This window comes from Plecotus auritus, assembly GCF_963455305.1.
Source record: "Plecotus auritus genome assembly, chromosome: 1".
Taxonomy (NCBI): Eukaryota; Metazoa; Chordata; class Mammalia; order Chiroptera; family Vespertilionidae; genus Plecotus; species Plecotus auritus.
Window position 1 is genome coordinate 208,482,759 of NC_137770.1, and position 23,819 is coordinate 208,506,577.

At 39.1% G+C, this 23,819-nt stretch overlaps 1 protein-coding gene across 39 annotated transcripts in view; it reads right to left on the reverse strand.

Moving 5' to 3' along the window:
• The window catches only part of ADGRL3 (adhesion G protein-coupled receptor L3), a 798,149-nt gene that overhangs the window by 132,171 nt on the left and 642,159 nt on the right, over positions 1–23,819 (reverse strand). For 19 of the 39 annotated variants that reach the window (XM_080681567.1, XM_080681564.1, XM_080681575.1 and 16 more), the window contains 4 exons: positions 18,912–19,214; positions 16,633–16,736; positions 8,368–8,553; positions 5,369–5,407 (listed from right to left, as the gene is read on the reverse strand). In XM_080681567.1, coding sequence (XP_080537693.1) covers positions 5,369–5,407; positions 8,368–8,553; positions 16,633–16,736; positions 18,912–19,214 — 632 coding nt within the window. The remainder of the gene's footprint in view (positions 1–5,368; positions 5,408–8,367; positions 8,554–16,632; positions 16,737–18,911; positions 19,215–23,819) is intronic. The other 20 variants (XM_080681582.1, XM_080681586.1, XM_080681578.1 and 17 more) reach the window with 3 other exon arrangements.

Sequence of the window (23,819 nt, forward strand, 5' to 3'; positions counted from 1 at the left end):
GCCAATTAAGTGACCAAACAAGGAACTCGAAAATACTCATTAATTTCTTTGTAGCAGTATAAATGGAGGTTAGAATCCTTCTTGTCTTATACACCAAAGGCACAAGAGTAAAACTGGCATAATTCAATTTGCACCTTGTCAAAAGTGCAAGTAGCAACTTTGGTTCACAGTAAGTCTGGATTAAAGACCAAAAAAAGGGAAAGGAATAGGTAAAAATATTTAGATAGTACATATAATAATAGCTATCCAGGCATTGAAATTTTTAAATTAATCAACAGTTGACATGACTTCTATCCTTGAAAAGCTGTATCAGCATTTCTGGGCAGATTCAGCAGCACTTGCCATCATGTCCTTCTCTGAAAACCTGACCTTGAGTAGACTCCTGGAAGCCACCCTCTCCGGTCCTCCTCCTTCGTTAAGGCTGCTCTTGGGTCTCTCTTGGGTTTCTCCTCTTCTCCCTGACCTCTTAATGTGACAGTGTCCTGCGGCTCAATCCTAGATTCTTTCCTCTTCTCTCCCTACACTCACTCCCTTGATGAATTCATCTAGAACATTGGTTGCAAAGGCAACATAGGATGAGACAGTATGATTATTTCAGGCCTGACCTTTCAGCTGAACTTCAAGCTTGCATATCTAACTGTATATTTAACATCTAGATTGCATGCACATCTAAGAGAAATCTCAAAAATTAACATGCCCCAAATAAAATTATGTTTGTGCCCTGCCCAACAGATAACAAATTAGACCATCTCAATAAATGGTGCTTCATCCTTCAGGTTGTTCAGGCAAAACACTTTCTATCATTTTAAGTTCTCTCTTTCTGACACTTCACATATAATCCCTTAGCAAATCCTGTTAGTCCCATTTAAAAAAAAAAAAAAAAAAGCAGAATGTGAATAATTATCTCAGCATCCCACACTCATATTCTAATCAAGTGGTCACCCTGTTTCAGCCCTTAATTTTCCTGCTATCATCTACTCTTCACTTTTTAAACTTATCAGGTCATGCCATCCCTCTGGTCAGAAACCTACAATGGTTTACATTGTTTTTTTCTGAATAAAAACCAAAGTCCTTGCAACAGTCTATCAGACCTGGGCCCTTGTCACCCCAGAGATTCATGCCCCATTACCCCCTTCTCCTTCACTATGCACTGGTTGCACTGGCCACATGGAACACCACAGGCACAGTTCCACCTCAGAAACTCTGCATAGTTCACTCCTTCACCTCCTTTAGAGGTTTGCTCAAGTATCACCTCAGTGATGTATTTCCTGCTTTTGTAGGAGAGAAGAATTTGCCACTCCAAAATATATTTATCCAACATAATAATTATTTTAAGCTGGTTATTTTTAAGAAACAGCAGACATCGGAGAAGCTCTGAAAACTGAGTAGAAGAGACATTTAGATTTATAAAGAAACTCTCTATTGTAAAGGTGTCTCCCTCTCTGTACCAGGAAGACAAGGATGACTCAATCTCTAGAAACTCTTAACAATGAAGAAAACAATTACTTAGCTCTACATAGAAACCTTGTCCTTGTGCTTTTCCTGGTTACTCCCATGACTGACTCTCCTATTGCTTTTAGTTGAGAAAGGTATCTAAGGTGATAGTTTCAGGCATTTTGGTGAGTTACTCGGTTCTCCCATATATATAGGAGCGATACATGTTATTAAACTTTTGTTTTTCTACTGCTCATCTTTTTTACTTGATTATTAGACCAGCAAAGAACCTAAAAGGGTAGAAGAAAAAAATTCCCATCCCCACACTTTGGTTTTTTCTCCTTAGCATTTACCATCATGCCATATACCATATATTTCCTATACTTAGTGTATTGTTTATATTCTGCCACTAGGAATTTTACCCTAGGAAAGAGAGCAGGAGTTTCGCGTGTTATGTGCACTGTATTTCCAGTACTGATAAGGTTACTGGGCACATGTGCTCAACTATTAAGTCTTGAATAGTTTTGTTGTTAACTAGTTTGTGATATTTTTCCAGTTGAAGATAGAGGTTGTTTTGGCCCTGCTGGTTCCTAGAAAAATTTCTAGCGTATAATTAAGGTAAAACAAACAAAACCAATAAAAATAAAATGAGCAAATTATAGTTCCAAATTGAAATTTAAAGAAGGGCTTGCTTCAAATAACTTGTAAGCTTTACAGAACACATAGACCATCTTCCTTTGAAAAATAGGAATGAAGGTAAGGAGAAAGGAAGTGAGAAAGGAAGGAAACCAGGTGTGTATACATGGGCACATGTGCTGTGGACAAAGCGGAAGATGGGCGCATGCTCAGTGAGTCAGGCTGACACAGGGAACTGCCTGTCAGTCAATCCTGGGCCATGGATTGGCTGGAGTAGGCAAGGCCACACTGCAAGACAGCAAGCATTTGGGAATACATAACCCTCCAAACACAGGAATTCAGTCTCTTGGCTTGTGGGGCTCTCTTGTGCCCGCTTCCTTGCATTTGCCCTCATGTTTCCTCCACAGCGATGTGGCCCTGCGGACCCTCCCTGCAATGGACTGGTGGGCGGCAGTGCGGAACGCAAGCTCCGGTAAGCTAGCCTCATGTTGGATTGGGCCGGCTCCAACATGGAGTGAAAACTCTGGACAGTGGCTCTGATTCCAGCTCTGCTGCACCTCTTCCTTGGGGGAATGAAGGGAAGTGGGTCCGTGGAAACGAAGGGGTTTGATTTCACAGAAGTAAAGCTTTCTACAATACCTCATCCTCCCATGTAAGTTTCAGAAAATTCCTTTTCTTGGGATATCGCAAGAACCTCACTCCTACCAGCAACCGGTGGGGACGAGGACCTCTCCTCACTGATAACAGATATAGCTAATGCATAAAATAGACACTGACCCTCTAAAAAACTGAAAACCAAATGGATTTAGATGGTCAAAATCAACCCTAGAAGAGTATTATTTGTACAAGTGGAAAGGTCATATTTTTAAGAATCTCAATGACTAAACAATGATATATTTTTAAATCTAATACATAAAGTGCTTCAGGTTTCTTTCATATCTATTTTACAGAGAGCTCAGGATATGCTCTGAACATAGAAACAATAGGGGACATAAACAAGTCTTTAACATTCAAATAGACTAAAGTTTAAAGTATTGTTCACTCTATAATTCATAGAATAATGATCTACATTAAAACAAACAGAAGCAATGCCATGTATTAATGAGCACAGCATTTCTGCTTCACCAATATTCTGTGTGCATTTGGTGTTATCAAGATGTTTAGTCAATAGCTGAAACATTTACCCGTAGCCAGTCAATTATAACCCCAGGAAATCAGCCACTGAATAAACTGTGCTATTAATTTTCCATCAGAGATTTGTGTTTGAATGACCATGCATTTCATAGATTTAAATACTGAAAGGCTAATTATCTCCAAGGTCCCATTGAGGAGACGGCATAGATTGCAATAAAAATCAGTCCAAAAATTGCTCAAAATGATCTTCAGCTTTCAGCGCTGAAGAACACTTTCATTTCTCTGTTACACACACTAAGAGGATAGCACTTATACACAGTGCCTTAACCTCCCAAAGCAAGTTTCTTTCCCAAAACCTTAGAAAAATAAACCTTTAGCAGTTTCTTATACACAGACATTCACTATTTTATAAAATATAAAGTAAAAGCTTATCTTCCTAATATGTTTGATATTCAAATTATTATTATTTTTCCTTTTAAATGTCTCTCTCACAAAACACCCCTCATTGTGAATAAACTGATATGGTTTAGTTTCTAGACTGCCAATATAAGAACCAGCAACTTTGTATCTTGAGGCATCTCTCTTTATAAATGCAACTGGCCTTCCCCTCTAAAAATGCTATGATACAGCCTGGCTGGCATGGCTCAGTGGTTGAGCATCTATGAGCCAGAAGGTCATGGTTCGATTCCTGGTCGGGGCACATGTCTGGATTTCAAGCTCGATCCGCATTAAGGGGTGTGCAGGAGACAGCTGATCAGTGACTCTGTTTCATCATGGATGTTTCTCTCTCCCTCCCTCCCTCCCTCTCTCTCTCTCTCTCCCTCTCTCTCTCTCTCACTCCTCTGAAATCAATAAAAATATATTAAAAAATAAAAATATTCTGATACATACACATAAAGAATAAAGTTTATAGGCACATAGTTTCATATATTTTCTTCCTTCTTGATGAAGGGGAACAGAATACACCACCCCAAGTTGTTCACATTGGCATGTCGATTATTTTGAGCTCAGAGCAATCAAGACCCAGCACTCAGGAAAAATTTGACCTCTCCCTTAACTACCTAAAGAGTTTAGATAGGAAGCCTGTACCAGGAAGAAAGCTATTAACAGAAATAACTTTTTTTTTTTTTAATCTGAAAGACTTGTCTACACGGCAGGGCAAACATCTGTTTACCAAACATCTGTGCTCCTTATTCTCCTACAGATTCCACTCCTCCCCTTGGAAGAAGCCCCAGGGCCCATCTCTTCCCTTAGCCCAGAATGGCATATAAACCTCAACTGCAGGGCTGCTTTTGAGTCGCATGTCTTCATGGGGCTATATAAAGCTAGTTTCTGGGATTTTTTTTTTCCATACAGAACTCATAAATATGTGAATGGATTTTACCTTTCTTAAAAACAAACTACAACATGATAAGTGATGAAAAATTACATTTACTTTGGGATTAACATTGACAATGAGTGGGAAAGTAAGATAATGGCAGCATATGTGGAATATTATGCTATAGAAGCATGATATTCCAAGTATTCTGAACTACCCATTGCCTTACATGATTTTGATGGTCATTTTTAATATATATATATATTGATTTCAGAGTGAAAGGGAAAGGGTGAGAGAGATAGAAACATCAATAATGAGGGAGAATCATTGATTGGCTGCCTCCTGCACGCTCCCTACTGGGGCTGGAGCCCGCAACCCGGGCATGTGCCCTTGGCTGGAATTGAACACAGGACCCTTCAGTCCGCAGGCCGACACTCTATCCACAGAGCCAAACTGGCTAGGGCTTGATGGTCATTTCTGAATGACTTGCTACTCAAATATTAGGTGGCCCATTAATGAAGTGTTTTCATATACACCTCTATGAAGAAATTAGAGAGTCCTATATTACACCCAACTCACCTTGTAGTGAAGATCAACATTCTCACAACCCAAGTTGCACCTCCGTCTTTGTCTGTGTGTCTCTTGTAAGAAGGAGCATTGGAATGGCCACATCTTTTCAGCACATACCCTTTCATGTGACTTTTCTTTTCCCACCCTTAGTGCCCGCCCTGAAATTCCTTTAATGCAACAGTTTTATTATAATTTTTTCTCTCAGATGCCCACACATGCTACCACCAACAGAGACAATTCAACAACTTAACACATTTATAAAAACGCAGAAAGTACCTGGACATAGGCTCTGCAAGAGCGCTCCCTTTTCTGAAGCTGAATCCAATAAGACAGCAGATTAAACACGGAATAGAAAAAACACGTTAGTGACAGAAGGAACAAGAAAAATAAAAGAACACATCTACACAAAACACCTTATTTTGTTGAGCACCACTTTCTAGAAGAGAATGAAAGCTAAGCAGCAGCAAAATGTAAGCCATGGCTTGAAAAATAGTGGCCAACACCCTTTCAGAACAACCCAAAGTGAAAACTGGATGGTGTAAAGCTGTTAATGATGGAAGGAAATCTTGGAATAAATTTAGTAGAAATTAGTGAAAATCAACATACTTCATTCATTGTAAATGATTAATTTCACATCAGGTTAGTTACTAATTCATGGGCCACAAATAAAGACATATGAAGTTAAGTGACAAAAATTTGGAACCCATTTTTCAAAGATAGGATGTTGTTTGTGGTTTACAGACTATATAGATGGTTAATGTGCAACCACAAACTTTGTGTTCAAACATACAAAAAATTCTGTTCACCTGAAAAATAGAAATGCCCATTCATTATGACTATTTGATTCTAAGGGACATATACCAAGAGGTAAGTAACTTCTGATTAAAAGAATATAAACAATATCCTGATTTATCACTGCTTTTATTTCCTAAAGAATTTCTTTTGACAGTTTTGACCAAATAAAAATTTATACATTTTAGAATCTTGTGTGTGGGATAAGAAGCCTGTGTTTGTTTACTTATTTGCCTATACAAGGATGTTTTACTGACCAAAAGGTTAATAACAAGTCATGTTCAGTCCCAAACATCCCTACCCCCCACCCCCAAGAAAAAGAATAATTAATAAGCTTAGTTGACCTGTTTCAATAAATGACCCAACATTTTACAAATTAGATTGTGGTTTCCCTACTCTTTCCTATTTTTTCCCTTCAGTAGCCTTGATTGTTGGTGGAGAAAATTACTCAGTTTTAAGAAGCAGTTACTGTGATGCCTTTTGTGTGGCGAACACTGAACTTTTTAATGCATGCATTCTTCATGAGCATAGAGCAGTTACTCCTCTAAAGAATTAAGTGAGGAATGAGTGCGAGGAAGGTAATTGCCAGTGCTGTCATTTGGATCACTGACTCGCATCTCGGCTTTGCAGGACTCTAAAACCCTCCAGAATTTCAATGGTGGAGCACAATTAATTTGTAAGGAGTTGGCTTTGCAAATATGATGGGTTATAACTGCCTCAGGGAACAGTGGGAGTCATAGGAAATGGAAATAAGACAGCAAGCATGTGAATAACCTTTGCCCTCCCATCTCCTTACCCCACCATGCAAATTAACATATGACAGACCACATTATATAAACAACTGAAAAGAGCCAAATGGGGGGAAAAAGGAGCGCATTAAAAAGCTTCCCAGATGGAAATTTGCCCATTATGTCGTTATTTGATATTCAGAGGCGGCAAGCTGATTAGCTGTAGCCAGTTAGAAAATGACATTAATTGCCAGCTTTACCTGATACTGTCAGACAGCAGCACCATTTTTAAATAAAGATACAAAGTATCGCTATAACAAGTAATGTTATGGATATGTAACATTAATAGAAACTACTACTTGCAGTACATTATGATGACTATAGCTGGCAGCAATATTCATTAATAGCATCCAGTCAGCCTGGGTAATAACACATTAAAATCACAGCATGCCCAGATTACACAGGCAACTGTGGAGCATATTCTACCAGGGGCTTGGTTTGATTTTATCATGGATTTAAGTGACAAAAATAATTCCTTTATGCTCAGCATGAAAAAAAAATTCTAATAATTTGTATCTAGAAGATACAACTGAGTATGCTTTCTGATGCTGAAATTGCACAAAAGTCTTTAGGCTTTCCTATACCATACCATCACTACTGTAAAACTTTCTTCCATCTTAATGGGTGAGACCCTTAGTTTAACAAGACACAAAGAAGAACTAAATCTGTTTATTATAAAGACCATGCTGAAAAAGTTACTTTTCATTCTAAAGGGGAATGTTCATTTAGTGAATTCCATGAAGGACCCTGTCAGTGACAAATTCTTGCTTTTTAAGTAGTAAGATTATCATGATATTTGAGGCTTTAAAATCCATTTTCAATAACTGATCTCTACTACACAAATATTGTCAGGGAACACAAATCATTTGACAGCAGCAATTCTAATTACTTTTTATCACGAGGTTAATTCACCCTGTGATATTTTGTTACATTAGTTATATTCCTTAAAATTTGTAAAATAGATTTTATATATTTATGTAAATAAAGTATTTAACTTATACATTATATAGGTTATATACAGTATATATATAAAATGTCTATATGTGCATGCAATGTACACATATATATTTATTTATATATAAAATACAGGTTTTCTGAAATTTAAAAAATGAATTCTTTTCATTATTTACAATTCAAATTTGCTGAAATACAATAAACCTTTTAAGTTTTAATGTAGTTATATACTATTAAAATATCAAAAGGAAATAAAAGTGAAAACCTAGTTATCTGCCCCATGAGTTTTGAAATGTAATATTAATTTGATTAAATTACTTGATTTTTAAAATATATGTAATGAATTGCTGACATCCTTTCTCAGTGTCACTATTTTCTAAATATCTACAAATTGATTAGATATTTGTTTTATTGTTAATTATTTTAATATAAAAGTTTGAAAGAAAAACGTTGAAACAAAATAAATTGCATTTATTGATTTTGTGTTTAGCACACAACACAGAGTAAACATTATGAAAAATAGAATTGTAAATTCAAAATCTATATGGAGAGGTTATTTATTTGGGGGGGGGGAATTAAAAGCTAAACAGGGCTATAATTACAATGAAATAGTGAACTGAATTGTCTGTCAACTAGCAGTGCACTTTAGGATGATCTGATTTTATCCAAAAGAGCAATGAACCAAGGAAGTCTCACTGCCTTTCCTGCACCTGTAAAGGTGGACATAACTGAGGTCTTTACCTTGTTCAAGCTGCGCGCAGCACTATCTTTTCCACCTGGAGTCAAGTTCCGGAGCTGGACATCCAGGAGGCCTACCAGCTGATCCATGGCACGGACGGAGTAGGTGATGTCTCCAGCATTCAAATGATTTCTTGTTTGTTCAGCCAGCTCTCTAGCAATGTTGGCAGCTGTCTCTCCAGATTTCAACTGCAATGTTGAAAACAGAGTAAGAAAGAAAACCATCTTAAATAAGTAATTTTATTGGTCTCTGTGGATAACTGTTTTGCATAGAAGTTATAATCATTGAGCCAAGAAACAGTTATTCAACTCCATCTTCATCTGGAACATTCCCTGAGTTTTCCTGCTAATCCATTTTCCCCCCCTATAGTACCTGACTTGAAATTCATGTCTTTATGAAGCTCCTCCTGAGGAATCTTACTTCAAAAACGTGTTCTCACCTTAATTAGCCATTTGGGTGGCTAAGTCTATTTGCCATATTATTTTTCTCTGTGAGTTTCTAAATTGGATGTTGATGAGTTTGCATTATGAATCCCCAACCATATTCTAAGTTCTCAGAGGTAAGGAAATTTTCCATTGTGCCTAATTTAGAACTTGGTATACAATGAATACTCACAGGCTGCTACGCTATGAAAATTTTATTCTAAATAAAATCTCTGCTTTTCAAAGTGGTCTTCATCTTCTTTCCTACTTAATATGAGATTTTGCTCCCAATGCACTAGGTAGCAAATTATTGCTCTTTCTATCATTTTCCTTTTCTGAAACTGTATGCTAACGTTTAAAGTATATTTTACAAGAATGTATCAAATTGCCAAAAAGCCAAAGATATTCAAAGAGATAAAGGCTAATCCCATAATCATGTGAACGAATCAGATGGCTCTAGGTAATTATATGGTAGAAATACCTTGCTCTATTATAACTTAAATAAGTTATTATTGTCAGTATTTAGAAAAAGTATGTGTGTGTGTTTCTCCTTTTTTAAAGTACAGCCCAATACAGAACTTAGGATCACAAATGGAAAGGCCCTCTCTTTTTAGGGCAATCTCTAACGGATATTCAGAAACCTATAAAGAGCACAACTAAAACTCCTAGTCATGCCCTGGCTGGTTGGAACATCGTCCAGTGCACTGAAAACCAGCTGATTCCGGGTCAGGGCACATGCCCAGGTTATGGGTTTGATCCCCGGAAAATGATCCATGTTTCTCTTTGTCTCTCCCTCTCCCTTCCTCTCTCTCTAAAAAATTTAATAAAAACAACAAAATGGTTCCCAATAACATAAGGAGCTTACATACCAGGGAGGGCAATGGCTGTTACTAAATTAACTGCAAAAGTCCTTCATTTCCGTTTGATGGAGTGCAATACAGAATCCCGGTTTAAGGGCATTTTAATCTGGGGCATGAAGTTAGGGAGTGATTTCGGAAATGCTTCTCCAAGGACGAATGTTTCACCTGGGGTGCAAGGGGAAAGAAGAGATTGGGTTGAGATGAGGGTGAGGGGCTCCAGGCAGAGAGCGCAGCTTTTAGAAGGGAGGGACGTGGAGGCTCAGGGGAAGAGATGGCGGGCACGGGGCACTGCAGTGGGTGTAAGCAGCTGGGGAGGTGAGCAAATCCTGAGCAGGATTCAGAGAACTGTGCTAAGCGCAAGGAAAGGTCCTTAAGTGTCTACACAATTAAGGAGTGGCCCAATCAGATTTCTACTGAAAACCAGACGCAGGAGTTAGGGTTCAGGGTGAAGGAAAGGAGGCCTGCTGTGAGGCCAATGGGTAGCAGCTGTTGTGATGAGGGGAGCAGCGGAGCTTTACAAACACCTGGAGAGGCCTGCTGGGGGGCTGGAGATGGAATGGGAAGGAGGGGAAGGCACCCAGAGCTATGCCCAGGCTTCTCCTGTCCCTAACTCAATGGTGGTGCCTCCATGGTCGGCAAACTGCGGCTCGCGAGCCACATGCGGCTCTTTGGCCCCTTGAGTGTGGCTCTTCCACAAAATACCACGTGTGGGCGCGCACGTACAGTGCGATTGAAACTTCGTGGCCCATGCGCAGAAGTCGGTTTTCAGCTCTCAAAAGAAATTTCAATCCTTGTACTGTTGATATTTGGCTCTGTTGACGAATGAGTTTGCCGACCACTGACCTAACTAGATTCTCCCATAGCCTCTGTCACCTGGACGTTCATGGCTCAGTTACAGGATGCCTTTCCAGACCAGGCCTTCACTGACCATACTCTTCCCACTGGCAGCCGGTAGCTATTCTACTGTCTTTCTGATATTCCTATTTCTTTTCTCACCACTGTTGTTATGGACTACAATGACCTTATTTCCAGCCAAAAATACACATATTTTAAAAAAATATATGTTTTTATTGATTTCAGAGAGGAAGGGAGAGGGAGAGAGAGATATATAAACATAAATGATGAAAGAATCATCGATGGGCTATGAGCCCGGGCATGTGCCCTGACAGGGATTCGAACCGTGATCGCCTGGCTCATAGGACAACAATTCAATCCCTGAGCAACACCAGCAGGGCTTTACACATCTTTTTAATTTGCCTCAAGTCTTCTATGCAAGAGGGTGAGCTTGAAATAAAGTTATTCTACATATCCTCGCTTACAGACATCGTTAAAATGTCTAGCTCTAACATTTCTTTCACTAAACTCTACTAAAATTATTTCTCAGAAATAAGCACATGCACACTGAGAAATCTTATGAGTTTTTTTGAGGATTAGTAAACTAATGCTTATAGGTACTGAAATGGTGGGATTATAGCTAGGATTAAACCCTGCAGCTTTAGTTAAGTATAATAATTATAACAGAGATGGATAGTATTTACATTTCAAATATTTACACAAGTGAAAACAATTTTCTTTTAAATAAGCTTGACACTTTATGAGATTTATTACATCAAACATTAATTGAGTGTCAAAAAATTTAGAAAAGTGTTACTCCCAGTGTTTAAGTATATGGCTGCTATTTCATTATTTTGCTATAAATTTAAGTCAAGTAGGTATGCAAACAAATGCTCCTATCTTACAATTGAAAGAAGGTTAAATAAGTTTAAAGTCTTGAAAAGCCCACCAAGCTCTGATAAAATTAAGAAGCAATTTATTTTCCTTTTGTATTAGATCTACCGAGTGAAAGGAATGGGAAAATTACAACCTAGGTGATAGGATTCAACCTAGTCTTCTAGGGCAAATAACGGGCTTACTTTACATTGTAAAACAGCAGCAGTATTTTTTAGATCTGCACATCCTTCTTTTAAAATTTAAAATTACAGGAAGAACCCTATTTCTCCCAAAATCTGTCAGTAGCTTGTGTACAAACAAAAGAGATGCTTCAATTTGCTAGAAACAGAAAGACTATTTCCCAGTGCCAATTCAGGCATTTCTTTTCTGTATAATAGTTGGACCAAGTAATGAAGTAGGAAGCACACTTCCTTTTACGTGTAAATATGGAAGCTATTCAAAACCATAATCCCATAGAATTTTACACTGAAAAAAAAACAAAAAACTGGAGAGATTATACAATGCAATAAACTCTTTAAAGGTATCCAAACCAGAAAATATAAACCCCTTTTTTGAAAATCTGAGTCTAAGCAAGAGATGTAGCTGAAGTCAGAGACCGTGATTTTGGTAAGCAGTCATTAAGAAAGGGGAGAAATAGGATATTTTGCCACATAGGTTTGAAAAGACAGAGCTCTGATTTAATTGGTTGGCTTTCAATAAAAATGGGAAAATATATTTTGAAACATTAATATGAAGATGTCTCTATGTATGTTTCCATACATCCATTTATTTTTACCTGCCTTTCCTTCTATCCATCCTCCCTTCCATGTAACCCCCCATCCATCAGCCTTCCTCCCCCCCTGCCTCCCCCACTATTGTTGCTAGGGTGAAGGGTGCTGTACAATTTTTGCCTTTCCCTTTCTGTATAAATTATGCTTTTTATTTCATCTCATCTTCACAAAGGTATTCTGGCTAGTTTGTTTGTAATAAATTTCTTCATGATAATTCTGACATTTCAAGGCTTACATTTTTCTCTAGTGAAATGTAATCTACTCTCTATTACCACACAAAGTTTAATCTATAATGTCACCAGTATGTAAGTGGCTGGAATTCATTTGTGTGTTAGAAAGCATCAAGATACTTTGCCTGTTTTCTCCCGCCTGGCCTGACTGCAAGGGAAAAAGCATAGCTCAATTCTTAGCAAAAATGAAAATATAAAGTGTGCTCTTCCCAAGTAAATTAAGCATCCGGGTCCATTTATTTGTATACTTGTTGTCTATAATGCCTGAATATGTGAGCCAACAGTATGATCCTCCACATGATATAGACGCAAACTGAGCCAGAGCTGTTCTTTCCTTTAATGTCCTCAGGACTCCTCAGAGTACCATGAAGCCATAAAGGAGGTGCCTCACACTCCAGGTTACATTATCCCACAATCCCTTGGGCAGGAGAACCTGAATACACTGTTTAAAGAAGAGAACGACCCTCTCCTTTCTTTTTTTCATCTATGCTTTCATTGGGGATGAAAAGTGTTCCTTTTCTTCCTTCCTTTCTTCCTTCCTTCCTTCCTCTTTAATTATGATTTTACTAGAGGCCTGGTGCACAAAATTCGTGCATGGGGGGTGTCCCTCAGCCCAGCCTGTACCCTCTCCAATCGGGGATCCCTCTCACAATCCAGGACTGCTGCATCCTAACCCCTCGCCTGCCTGCGTGCCTGATAGCCCCCTAACTGCTCTCCTGCCGGCACGATCATCCCCAACTGCCCTCCTCTGCCGGCCCGATCGCCTCCAACTGCCCTCCCCTGCAGGCCCGATTGCCCCCAACTGCCCTCCCCTGCAGGCCCGATTGCCCCCAACTGCCTTCCCCTGCGGGGCTGAGGGGACTGGGGGACTCTGGTTGGATGAGGCTGGATGCTGCGGGGACTGGGTGAGGTGGAGCTGAGGGGATTGGGGGACTCCAGCTGGATGGGGTGCACGGTGCCTGCCGCCCTCTGGCGGTGCTGAGGGGACTGGGAGCCACCATCTTGTGACTGCAGATGCCACCATCTTGTGAGGGCGTGGCAGTCAATTAGCATATTCCCTCTTTATTAGATAGGATTGTTTTCAGAGAGAGGAAGGGAGAGGGAGAAAGAGAGAGAAATATCAATGATGAGAGAGAATTGATAGGCTGCCTCCTGTAAACCCCTTACTGGGGTTCAAGCCTGCAACCCTGGCATTCGCCTTGATCAGGAATCAAACTGTGACTTCCTAGTTCATAGGTTGATGCTCAACCACTGAGCCACACCGGCCAGGCTGTTCCTTCACTTTAAAAGCCTGCAGTTCACAGAACTGCAATAGAGGAAGGAGGAGGAATGAATCATTAAAGATGCCTGTTTCACTTTATTTTTTCAATATGACATTTACAAAATCCATTAAAGAAATTAGGGAGGCCAGAGCAGAGGACAGGGATAGGACAAGGGAAAGGAAGAAGGGAGGAGGTGGAGTGAAGGGAGAAAGGAAGAGTGGGTGATGGCAACGAGAGATGGGGCAGGAGAAGGCGCTAATGCTGAGACAGGATGGGTGTTTTCCCTTTGTTAGTCCAAGGCCATTTTTGTCCTCCTCTATCCTGTTCTCTGCCTTAGAAGGTGGACTTATGTATACTTTATTAAGAATGCCCCTCTTGTGTGGCTTCCCCTGGGGTTTGGCCAATGGGGAGGCTGGGAAGGAGAATAAAGAAGGAGGGAGAGTGAGGTCAGAGATTTACTCCCCTACATCTCTTTTTGAAAAAGTGCTTGAGGCTAGGCTGTGTCTCTTGTCTATAGCCACCTTTCATCTCAAGGACACCCTACTGCCAATTTTTAGTCATTCCTTGGACCCAGCAACCACAGGCCTGGCTTAGGAATAGCTCTACTCCTATTATTAGCTCTGGGCTCCGATCAGTCTCTTGCAGTTCACCTTTGCGCTCCCAATACCACTGCAAACCCTCTTCCATCTGTTTGTTGTCTGGACTCTGGCCCTGAGGGAGGAAATGAGCAAAGGTATGAATTTGGAGGAAGATGTTTTGGAGAAAAGGGAGAGAAAATACAGATAAATGACTCTGTGAACACTGCATACTCATTATTGATTGGAAGTTTCCGATGTTAATAACTAAAAGTGTTGGAGTTTTGTGGCAAAGAAACCTGTGCAAATACCATTTATATTCAATGAGTAGCATAAACATTTGGAGGTGGGAAGGACACACCAGGCAAAAGGGTAGAAAGTGAAGAGAGACTAGGTCAGTGAGTATGTGATAGAGAGGCAATCATAATTTATTCACAGTTGTGGTGGCTGAGCATGATGTCTGGGTAAAGGCAGAGCCAGCTAAAATACCAGCTAACACCGACCTTGGGTTAGTTACATAAGCCGATTTGTTGTGCCCCAAAGCCTCCTGTTATACTTTTGAAGATTTTATAAAGTTATAATCAAGCTAAGGTAATATTATACATTCCAATTGCCTACATTCTATAATCCTAATAAATTTATAACCTAGCATAATGTTGGAGCTCCATAGGATTCAACAGACATGCTCTGGCAGAACGGAACATATTTGTTATAAAACAAAAGCACCCCATCCATAAATCAAATGGGCAACAACAGCTGTCTGGCCTTTGTAAGGAATTATCTCTTTTGTCATAAGATTAGCAGGTCTGCGGAGGAAAGAAAAGAATTAAGCATCATTAAAGTCACCCAGTAATTTCTGCAATGAAATAGTCCAACCATATTCAGGAATTGTCTTGAAAACCACTCAGCTTTCTAGGTGAATTATTACCAAATTAATATTAACCCCTGGGCTAAGTATGTAGGGAGTATTTTTTAAAAGACGCTAATGTAAGGAGATAGGCTACTGAACTCTTAATCTGATCACATCCAGCCAGAGTTATTCACCCTGGGGTCTGAGCTACATTGTAATAAAACAAAGGACATAAAAACTGTGGCAGGAACAGTGCTGAAATTGGAGGAGCATCATTATGAATAGCAACAAGGGTGGAGATGCATATGTAAGAGGGTAACTAGAGTCAATGTAACCACTGTTCTTCCATGATTTAGGGTAAATAGATAGTTATGGCTCATCTGCTAAATGACCTACTGGGTAAGATATTTATGGATTATTATACAGTATATTATTGAGGATCAGCCTAGTTAAAAACAAACAGAGAAAAAAGCAAATGGCACAGACAGGCTTTTAGTAAGGCCATCATTTGTAATATTTCTCAGGAAAAAAATCTCTTTCAGAAATTCCTTAGCATAGCTAATGTGCCATGGAAGGTCTCTCCATTTTGGGAGTGCATACATCCACACAAATTGCTATAATAAGGATTCATCCCATAGTCCTTTTGGCATAAATGCACATCTGGTCTCTGTTTGTAATGAAATCAATTCCAAGCCCCACAGCGCATTAATAATAAAAACGTTAGACATATTGCAAGCAAATAAGCTCTGCAAACTTGAGTCTGCAAAGGGCTGTCACCCGTGTGCATACTTTTCACACTGATAAATGATTAGGTTCCAGAACATTTATCAAACGGCTTAAGATTCCAAAGGCAGACCTTTTTATTGTAATTTTCATTTTCACAGGAAAATCTCTGTGTATGTAGGCCATAAGCTTTTGCTTGCTTGATTTATAATATCTCTTGGACTTTTTTTATCTGTAGTTCACAATACCACAGAAATTGTATCCTATATAATAAAAGGCTAATATGCAAATCAACCAAACAGCAAATATGCAAATCGACCAAACAACAGAACAGCCAGTTGCTATGACCGCACTAACCACCAGGGGGCAGACACTCAATGCAAGAGCTGCCCCTGGGAGCGCTGCCCTGCCAGAAGCCAGGCTCACAGCTGGCGAGTGCAGAGGTGGTGGTGGGAGCCTCTCCCGCCTCCTCGGCAGCGCTAAGGAGCAGGGAGCAGGTGCGCAGTAAGGACTGAGGGGTCCCGGACTGCGAGAGGGCACAGGCCAGGTTGAGAGACCTCCCCCTCCAGTGGATAAATTTTGTGCACTGGGCCTCTAGTTAATAATAAAATTATTAGGAGTAGTACTAATTGGCTTAGAAGAAGTTCTCAAAGTTGCCTTTAAGAACAACAAAATTCCAGAATTAGTTTGTAGAATATCAGAGGTTGCCATTCAATCTTAAATTAAATAAAAATGAGAGAATCTTTCCACTTTTTTTGTAATCTTGACTCCTGTTTATAGCAGTGATGATCAACAACACAGGGTCCAGGTTTGGCAGACCTTCCTTGTAGGTCACATGATTTACCTTCTGTGTGATGTGGTTGATCCAAGGGGAAGAACAGTTGCTAAGATCTGGTCCTTGGGGATCCCAGATTCCATCCGGAGCCAGGCATAGATACGTTGATACTCCTAAAATAATGAGAGAAATAGGTCTGTCTTAGAAATTCAAACCATTTTTCCTACCAGGACTGTATATCCATGCTATGCTATAATATAAGCAAAAGTAAAAATGAGATCATTACACTGAGATAATATCTATTATAACACCATGCCTGGTACCTGGCAAGCAGCTGGTTAGGGAGAGATGTAATACAACAAACCAAAACATTCAATATTTTTAAAGCACAGGTAGGGGAAATACTTCATGAATTAGATGGATGTGGTACCTGTCTCCAGGGAGCCTACTGCTTGATTTTCAGAGGTAATGGAACAACCGAGTCTTACAGCAATCAGAATGCAGGTATTTTTAGGAAAACAACGTGGGAAAGGGCATTCACCGAAAGTGGAGGAAAAATATGCTATGTTTAGGTGACTTCGAGTGTTTTGAACAGAGGTCTACAGGATCGGGGCGTTGTTTAATGGAGTAGGAGAGGTAGGCAAAGTCAGATCATCAACTCCCTTGTCTGTCTTGTGTGGGTGCTGGAAAAATCAATGAAGATCATTAAGCAGATGAGAGAAATGAGCTGATTAAGGTTTTAGAACTGCCACTGTGGCAGCCTCATGGAGGATGAGTTTGAGGGAGTGACGTGGAGGTTGTGAGGGGGCTATTGCAATAATTCCAGTGGGAGACTGTGTGGGCCCCAACAGTAGCACAGCAGGAGGGTCAGAGGAGAGGTAAAAATAAAACCCCGGTGTAGGCACAGTCACGAGGGAGAGCTTCAGAAGGTTCCTTTAAATATCTTTCCCAGTTTTCACAGAACAATGAGGACATAGTTCTGTTTTTCAAAGTGCTTTTACATAAAGTATTTCACTAACTTTTACAACAAACGTTAGAAGTAGGGGTTTGTAATAATATCAATGAGTCCTCAGAACTAATGGGACAGTGCTAGGAGTGTTTTCTGATTCCACTGCCACAGAAGACTTTAGAACTAAACATCACTCCCTTCATAAAGGCAAGATAGATTTCTGAATAGTTTTAAATACTTTACGGGAAAAATAAAATTAAATGGAACTTTTGTAAAAACCAAGATACCTCTGGCCTTCCCATTAGTTTATATACCATGAAACTTTTCTCAGAGAAAACTGATTCCTTAAAGTAATCAAATCAATAACACTCAAAGATAAAATAATGAAAAAATGCTACTATAGTGACATCTATTGTGTGTTTGCTTCATTTACATATCTTATGGACTAATGCAAATTTTATTCATTGTATTAAGAAAAATTTCTTGAAGATCAATGTATGTAACAATAAGAAAATCAAGCCATTTCTACGAATCATATGGTTACCACTTGAGGATATTATGAATCATATCAGTAAAAAAGAAGAAGGAAATAACTATTTATTTCTTAATTGTCCCTTAGAGAAAATGCCCGATTGCTCTTGTTGAGCCTTTGACTATTAAAGGACAGCTACAATGATTGGTAAAAAAAAAAATAGTCAAACTTCTCTTTTGCTAAAATTTAGATAGTTTCAATGACTGTCTTCTAACAGAGAAGTGCTCAGTCTCTCTTTCTGCAATGAACATTTGAGGTTGGTGACAAAAGTAAACACGAGCCCCCAGCATTCCAGTGATTTCTCTCTGGGCCGCTGCATAGAAGAACTGCTGTGGCCATGGCTGGTTAGCTCAGTTGGCTAGAGCATTGTTCTGATAGGCCAAGGTTGTGGGTTCCATTCCCTGGTCAGGGCACATACAAGAATCAACCAATGAATGCACAAATAAGTGGAACAACAAACCTCTCTCTCCTCTCTCTCTCTCTCTCTCTCTCTCTCTCTCTCTCTCTCTCTCTCTCGGAAAACACACACACACACACACACACACACACACACACATGCAGAAGAACTGCCTCTCTGGAGTAGCAGGGACATTCATGGCCTAAGTGTACTAAGTGTAACTCCACCCAGAAACTGCACACTACGGATAAAAAGTACTGATCTCAGTGTAGTCCCATCAAAGTCTCACCTGTTCCTTCTTCAGGATGCGTTTTGAAACTCTGAAAACACACTGCATTAAGTTGTCACTTAGCTGAATTCAGACTTTAATTAAATGTGCAGTACCAAAAACAGAGAGGTAAAAAAGAACTCTGAAAAAGCAAGCCAAAGTAGCGACACATCTTTAGCTCAGTTCTAGAGGACAGACTTACCTATAGTTCCCGTGGGGCACGGTTGCTTTGCCATCTGTCCTTGACGGGTCTTAAACCACATGATTTCTCGGGCTTCCACAGCCTCACAGCTTTCCTCCTGAGCTGGGATTTGGGATGATGCGGACGGCAGGTGCGTGGTAGTGTCATCAAGCACTTCAACAGCTGGAGACGGCGTGCTGGTACTCCGGTTTCTTCTCCCTGATAGTGACGGGGTGGTACTCCTGCCGGCACTCAAAGTTGTGGTCCGAAGAGTGGTACTGGTGGTGGTGCTTCCCATGCCAAAAGGTCCTGTAGTAGAAATTTCTGGAATAAAATTCAAAAGAAAATTCCTACATCGCTTGTTCATAGTGGGATCTCAAAATGTCCTTAGAATGTAGACCCCGTTCTTATTTGACCGTCCAGAGTCTTACACATGGAGAAATAAGCCAATATGAAGGGACCAGAGTGGTGCTTAGGTACCAAGACAGCCATGTGACTGATGCCAAACATAGACTTGTTTATGGTTCTTCTCAACTCAAACCACAGAAAACAAATGGCAGCACAATGCAGCTCTTCCGTAAGCTTCTTAATGCTTCCTGCCTTTTATACAATTAGAGGATTAAAACTTAAAGCCCTTTCCTTAGAATTTTCAAACTTGCTATAGACAGGGAGAGAGCAGAAACAATCTCCACACATTAAGTATAACCTGCATTGCCAAAGATGCAGCAAACAGGAGAAAGGCAAAAATAAAGGATGTTAAAGTGCTCCTGAACTAAAAAGGGAAATGCAATTATAGTCTCCTTAACACAAATTAGAGTAGCTCTATGATCTACTCTGATGCACTTAAAAATGACCCATCCTTTCAGAACTTTCAAACTTGACATTTACTAATGTAAAGCCTAAGTAGTTCCCAATTAGTTGTGTCCATAAATTATTTTCCAGGTAGATTATTTAAAAAGCGGAAACATGTATTTCTGATTTACATAAACGTGAAGAGGTTTCTTGCCTTTCCAGATGCACCCAGGCCCACCAGAGGGAGCCACAGCTGTGGATCACTGAGAGCTCCAAAAAGGGTACTTAGGGCCAGTCCCAAACAGCACCTGATACTGGCTTACACCAGAGACCCCCCTGCCCCCTCCCCCCAAAAAAAGACTGGGAGTCCTTGCAGATCTATCTAATACACAGAAACAAACCCAAACAAGCAGCCAAAATGGGGAGACAAAAAACAAGTTCCAAATGAAATGACAAGAGGAATCTCCAGAAGAAGAGATAAATGAAATTGAGATAAGCAAATGATCAGATACAGAGTTCAGAGCAATGATTATAAGGATGCATGAGAAAAGATACAGAAAGTATGAAAAATGACTAGTTGGAAATGAAGAATGACATAGCAGAAACAAAGAATAGATTGGAAGGAATAAACATCAGATAAGTGGAAGATGAGGATCAGATCAGCAAATTAGAAGACAGGGTAGTAAAACATCACTCAATCAAAGAACCAAAAAGAAAAAATCAATTAAAAAACAGACAGCTTAAGGGAGCTGTGGGACAACATAACAATCTGCATCATAGGTGGGCCAGAAGGTGAAGAAAGTGAGCAAGGAATAGAGAACCTGTTTAAAGAAATAATGGCAGAAAACTTTCCTAACCTGGTGAAAGAAAAAGTCACACAATTTCAGGAGGCACAGAAAGTCCCAAGCAAGAAGAAGCCATAAAGGCCCACACCCAGACACATCATAATTAAATGCCAAAAATTAAAGTCAAAGAAAGGATCTTAAAGGCAGCAAGAGAAAAGCAATTTGTTACCTACAAAGGAGCTCCCATAGATACCACAGAAATACAAGGAATTGTAAGAAAATGCTATGAACAAGTATTTGCCAACAAGCTGCACAAAGTGGACACAATGGTCAAATTCATAGAAAAATACATTCTTCCAAAACCAAATTAGGAATAAGCAGAAAACCTGAATAGGCTGATAACAACTGATGAAATTGAAGCCATAATAAAATTACTCCTAGCAAACAAAAGCCCTGGTCCTGATGGCTTCACAGAGGAGCTTTACAAAACATTCATAAAGAACTAACACCTATCCTCCTCAAACTATTCCAAGAAATCCAAGAGGAAGTAACACTTCTAAGCTCCTTTTATCAGGCCAGCATTATCCCAATTCCAAAAACAAATAAAGTCACTACAAAGTAAGGAAATTACAGGCCAATATCCCTGATGAACATAGATGCTAAAATCCTCAACAAAATATTAGCAAATCTGATCCAGCAATATATCAAAAAGATTATACACCATGACCAAGTGGGACTTATCTCAGGGTTGCAAAGCTGGTATAATATTCACAAATCAATAAACATGATATATCACATAAACAAACAAAGACAAAAATCATATGATCATATCAATAGACACAGAAAAAGCATTCAACAAAATCCAACAAGACATTTTTATTAAAAACTTTCAACAGAGTGGGAATAGAAGGATCATATCTCAATATAATAAAGGCCATATATGACAAACCTACAGCCAACATCATACTCAATGGGCAAATATTAAAAAGGTTTTCCTTAAGATCAGGGACAAGACAGGGGTTCTGCTTTCACCACTCTTATTCAACATAGTACTGGACATCTTAGCCGCAGCAATCAGAAAAGAAGAAGAAATAAAAGGCATTCAAATTGGAAAGGAGGAAGAAAAACTATCATTATTCTCAGATGACATGATATTGTACATAGAAAAACCTAAAGACTCCACCAAAAAACTACTAGATTCAATAAATGAATTTGCCAATTTAGCAGGATACAAAATTAACAACCAGAAATTGATGCCAATTTTATACACCAATAATGTACTCTTAGAAAGAGTAAATAAAAATGCAATCTTATTTACCATTGCAACAAAAAAAATAAATAAAATACTTAGGAATAAACTTAACCAAGGAGGTAAAAGGCCTATACTCTGAAAACTATAGGAGATAGAAAAAGGTATAAAGTGGAAGAATATACCGTGTTCATGGGTTGGTAGAATCAACATAATTAAAAGAGTACCCAAAGCAATCTATAGATTCAATGCAATTCCTATTAAAATGCCAATGGCATATTTTACTAGTACAGATATAAAACAAATACTCCAAAAATTTATATGGAACCAAAAAAGACCTTGAATGGCCATAGGAATCCTGAGAAAGAACAAAGTTGGAGGGATCACATTACCAGATATCAAGTTATACTACATAGCCTCTGTAATCAAAACAGCCCAATACTAGCATAAGAACAGGCACATAGACCCAATGGAACAGAACAGAGACCTCAGAAAATGACCCAAGGAATTAAACTCAATTAATACTTGACAAATGAGGCAAGAGCATACAATGGAGTCAAGACAGTCTCTTCAATAAAGGTGTTGGGAAAATTAGACAGACACACGCAAAAAAATAAAAAAAAAAAAGAAAAGAAACTACACCATCAGCTTACACAGAACACAAGAATAAACTCAAAATGAATAAAAAAAAACTTAAATGTTAAGTCATGAAACCAAAAAATTCCTAGAAGAAACCACAGGCAGCAAAATCTCAGACATCTCTCATAGCAATATGTTTGTGGATACCTCTCCTAGGGCAAGGGAAACTAAGGAAAAAAGAAACAAATGGGACTACATCAAAATAAAAAGCTTCTGCACAGCAAAAGAAGACCATCAACAACATGAAAAGGGAGCCCAGTGTATGGGAGATCATATTGCCAATGACACATGTAATAAAGGTTTTATATTCAAATTATATATGAACTCATAAAACTTAACAAAAGACAAACAATCCAATAAAAAATGGACAGAGGACCTAAATGGACACTTCTCCAAAGAGGACATACAGAAGGCCAAGAGACATATGAAAAAATGCTCCAAGTCACTAATCATCCAAGAGATACAAATCAAAACAACAAGGAGATACCACCTCACACCTGTCAGAATGGCTATCATCAACAAATCAACAAATGACAAGTGCTGGCGAGGATGCGGAGAAAAGGGAACCCTTGTGCACTGCTGTTAGGAACGTAGACTGGTGCAGCCACTGTAGAAAACAGTATGGAGTTTCCTCAAAAAGTAAAAATGGAACTCCCATTTGATCCAGTGATCCCACTTCTATGAACATATTCTAAGAAACCCAAAACACCAATCAGAAAGAATGTATGCACCCTTATGTTCATAGCAGCACAATTTACAATAGCTAAGATCTGGAAACAGCCTAAGTGCCCATCAGCAGATGAGTGGATAAAAAAGCTGTGGTACATTTATACCATGGAATACTATGCAGCTGTAAAAAAGAAGGATTTCTTACCCTTTGAGACAGCATGGATGGACCTGGAGAGTATTATGCTAAGTGAAATAAGCCGGTCAGAGAAGAAAAGTATCACATGATCTCACTTACATGTGGGAAATAATGAACAAAATAAACTGACAAACAAAATAGATCCAGAGACATAGAAGCATGGAACAGACTGATGACTCTCAGAGGGAAGGGAGAAAGGGGAGCAGGGGAGAGAGAAAGAGATTAACCACAGAATTTCTATGTATGTATGCATAGTCAATGGACATAGACAATAGTGTGGTGAAGGCCTGGGGGTCAGGGAGGCAGGATGGAGGGGGTCAGTGGGAAAGAAAATGGGGACATATGTAATACTTTCAACAATAAAAATAAATTTAAAATAAAATAAAATTCAAATTTTCTCAGTTCAAGACCCATAATCTTTAATTAAAAAAAAAAAGTGGTTAGGTTTCTTGATCAGATATTACAGGTTATTAAGCCAGTAATGTATTCAAAGGAATGTCCTACCCATATTGTGGAAGTAATCACCATGGACAAGTCATCTTTATGGGGAAATATATTCATATTTGTTGGGAAGCATGAGACTTGGTTGGAAAGTTTGT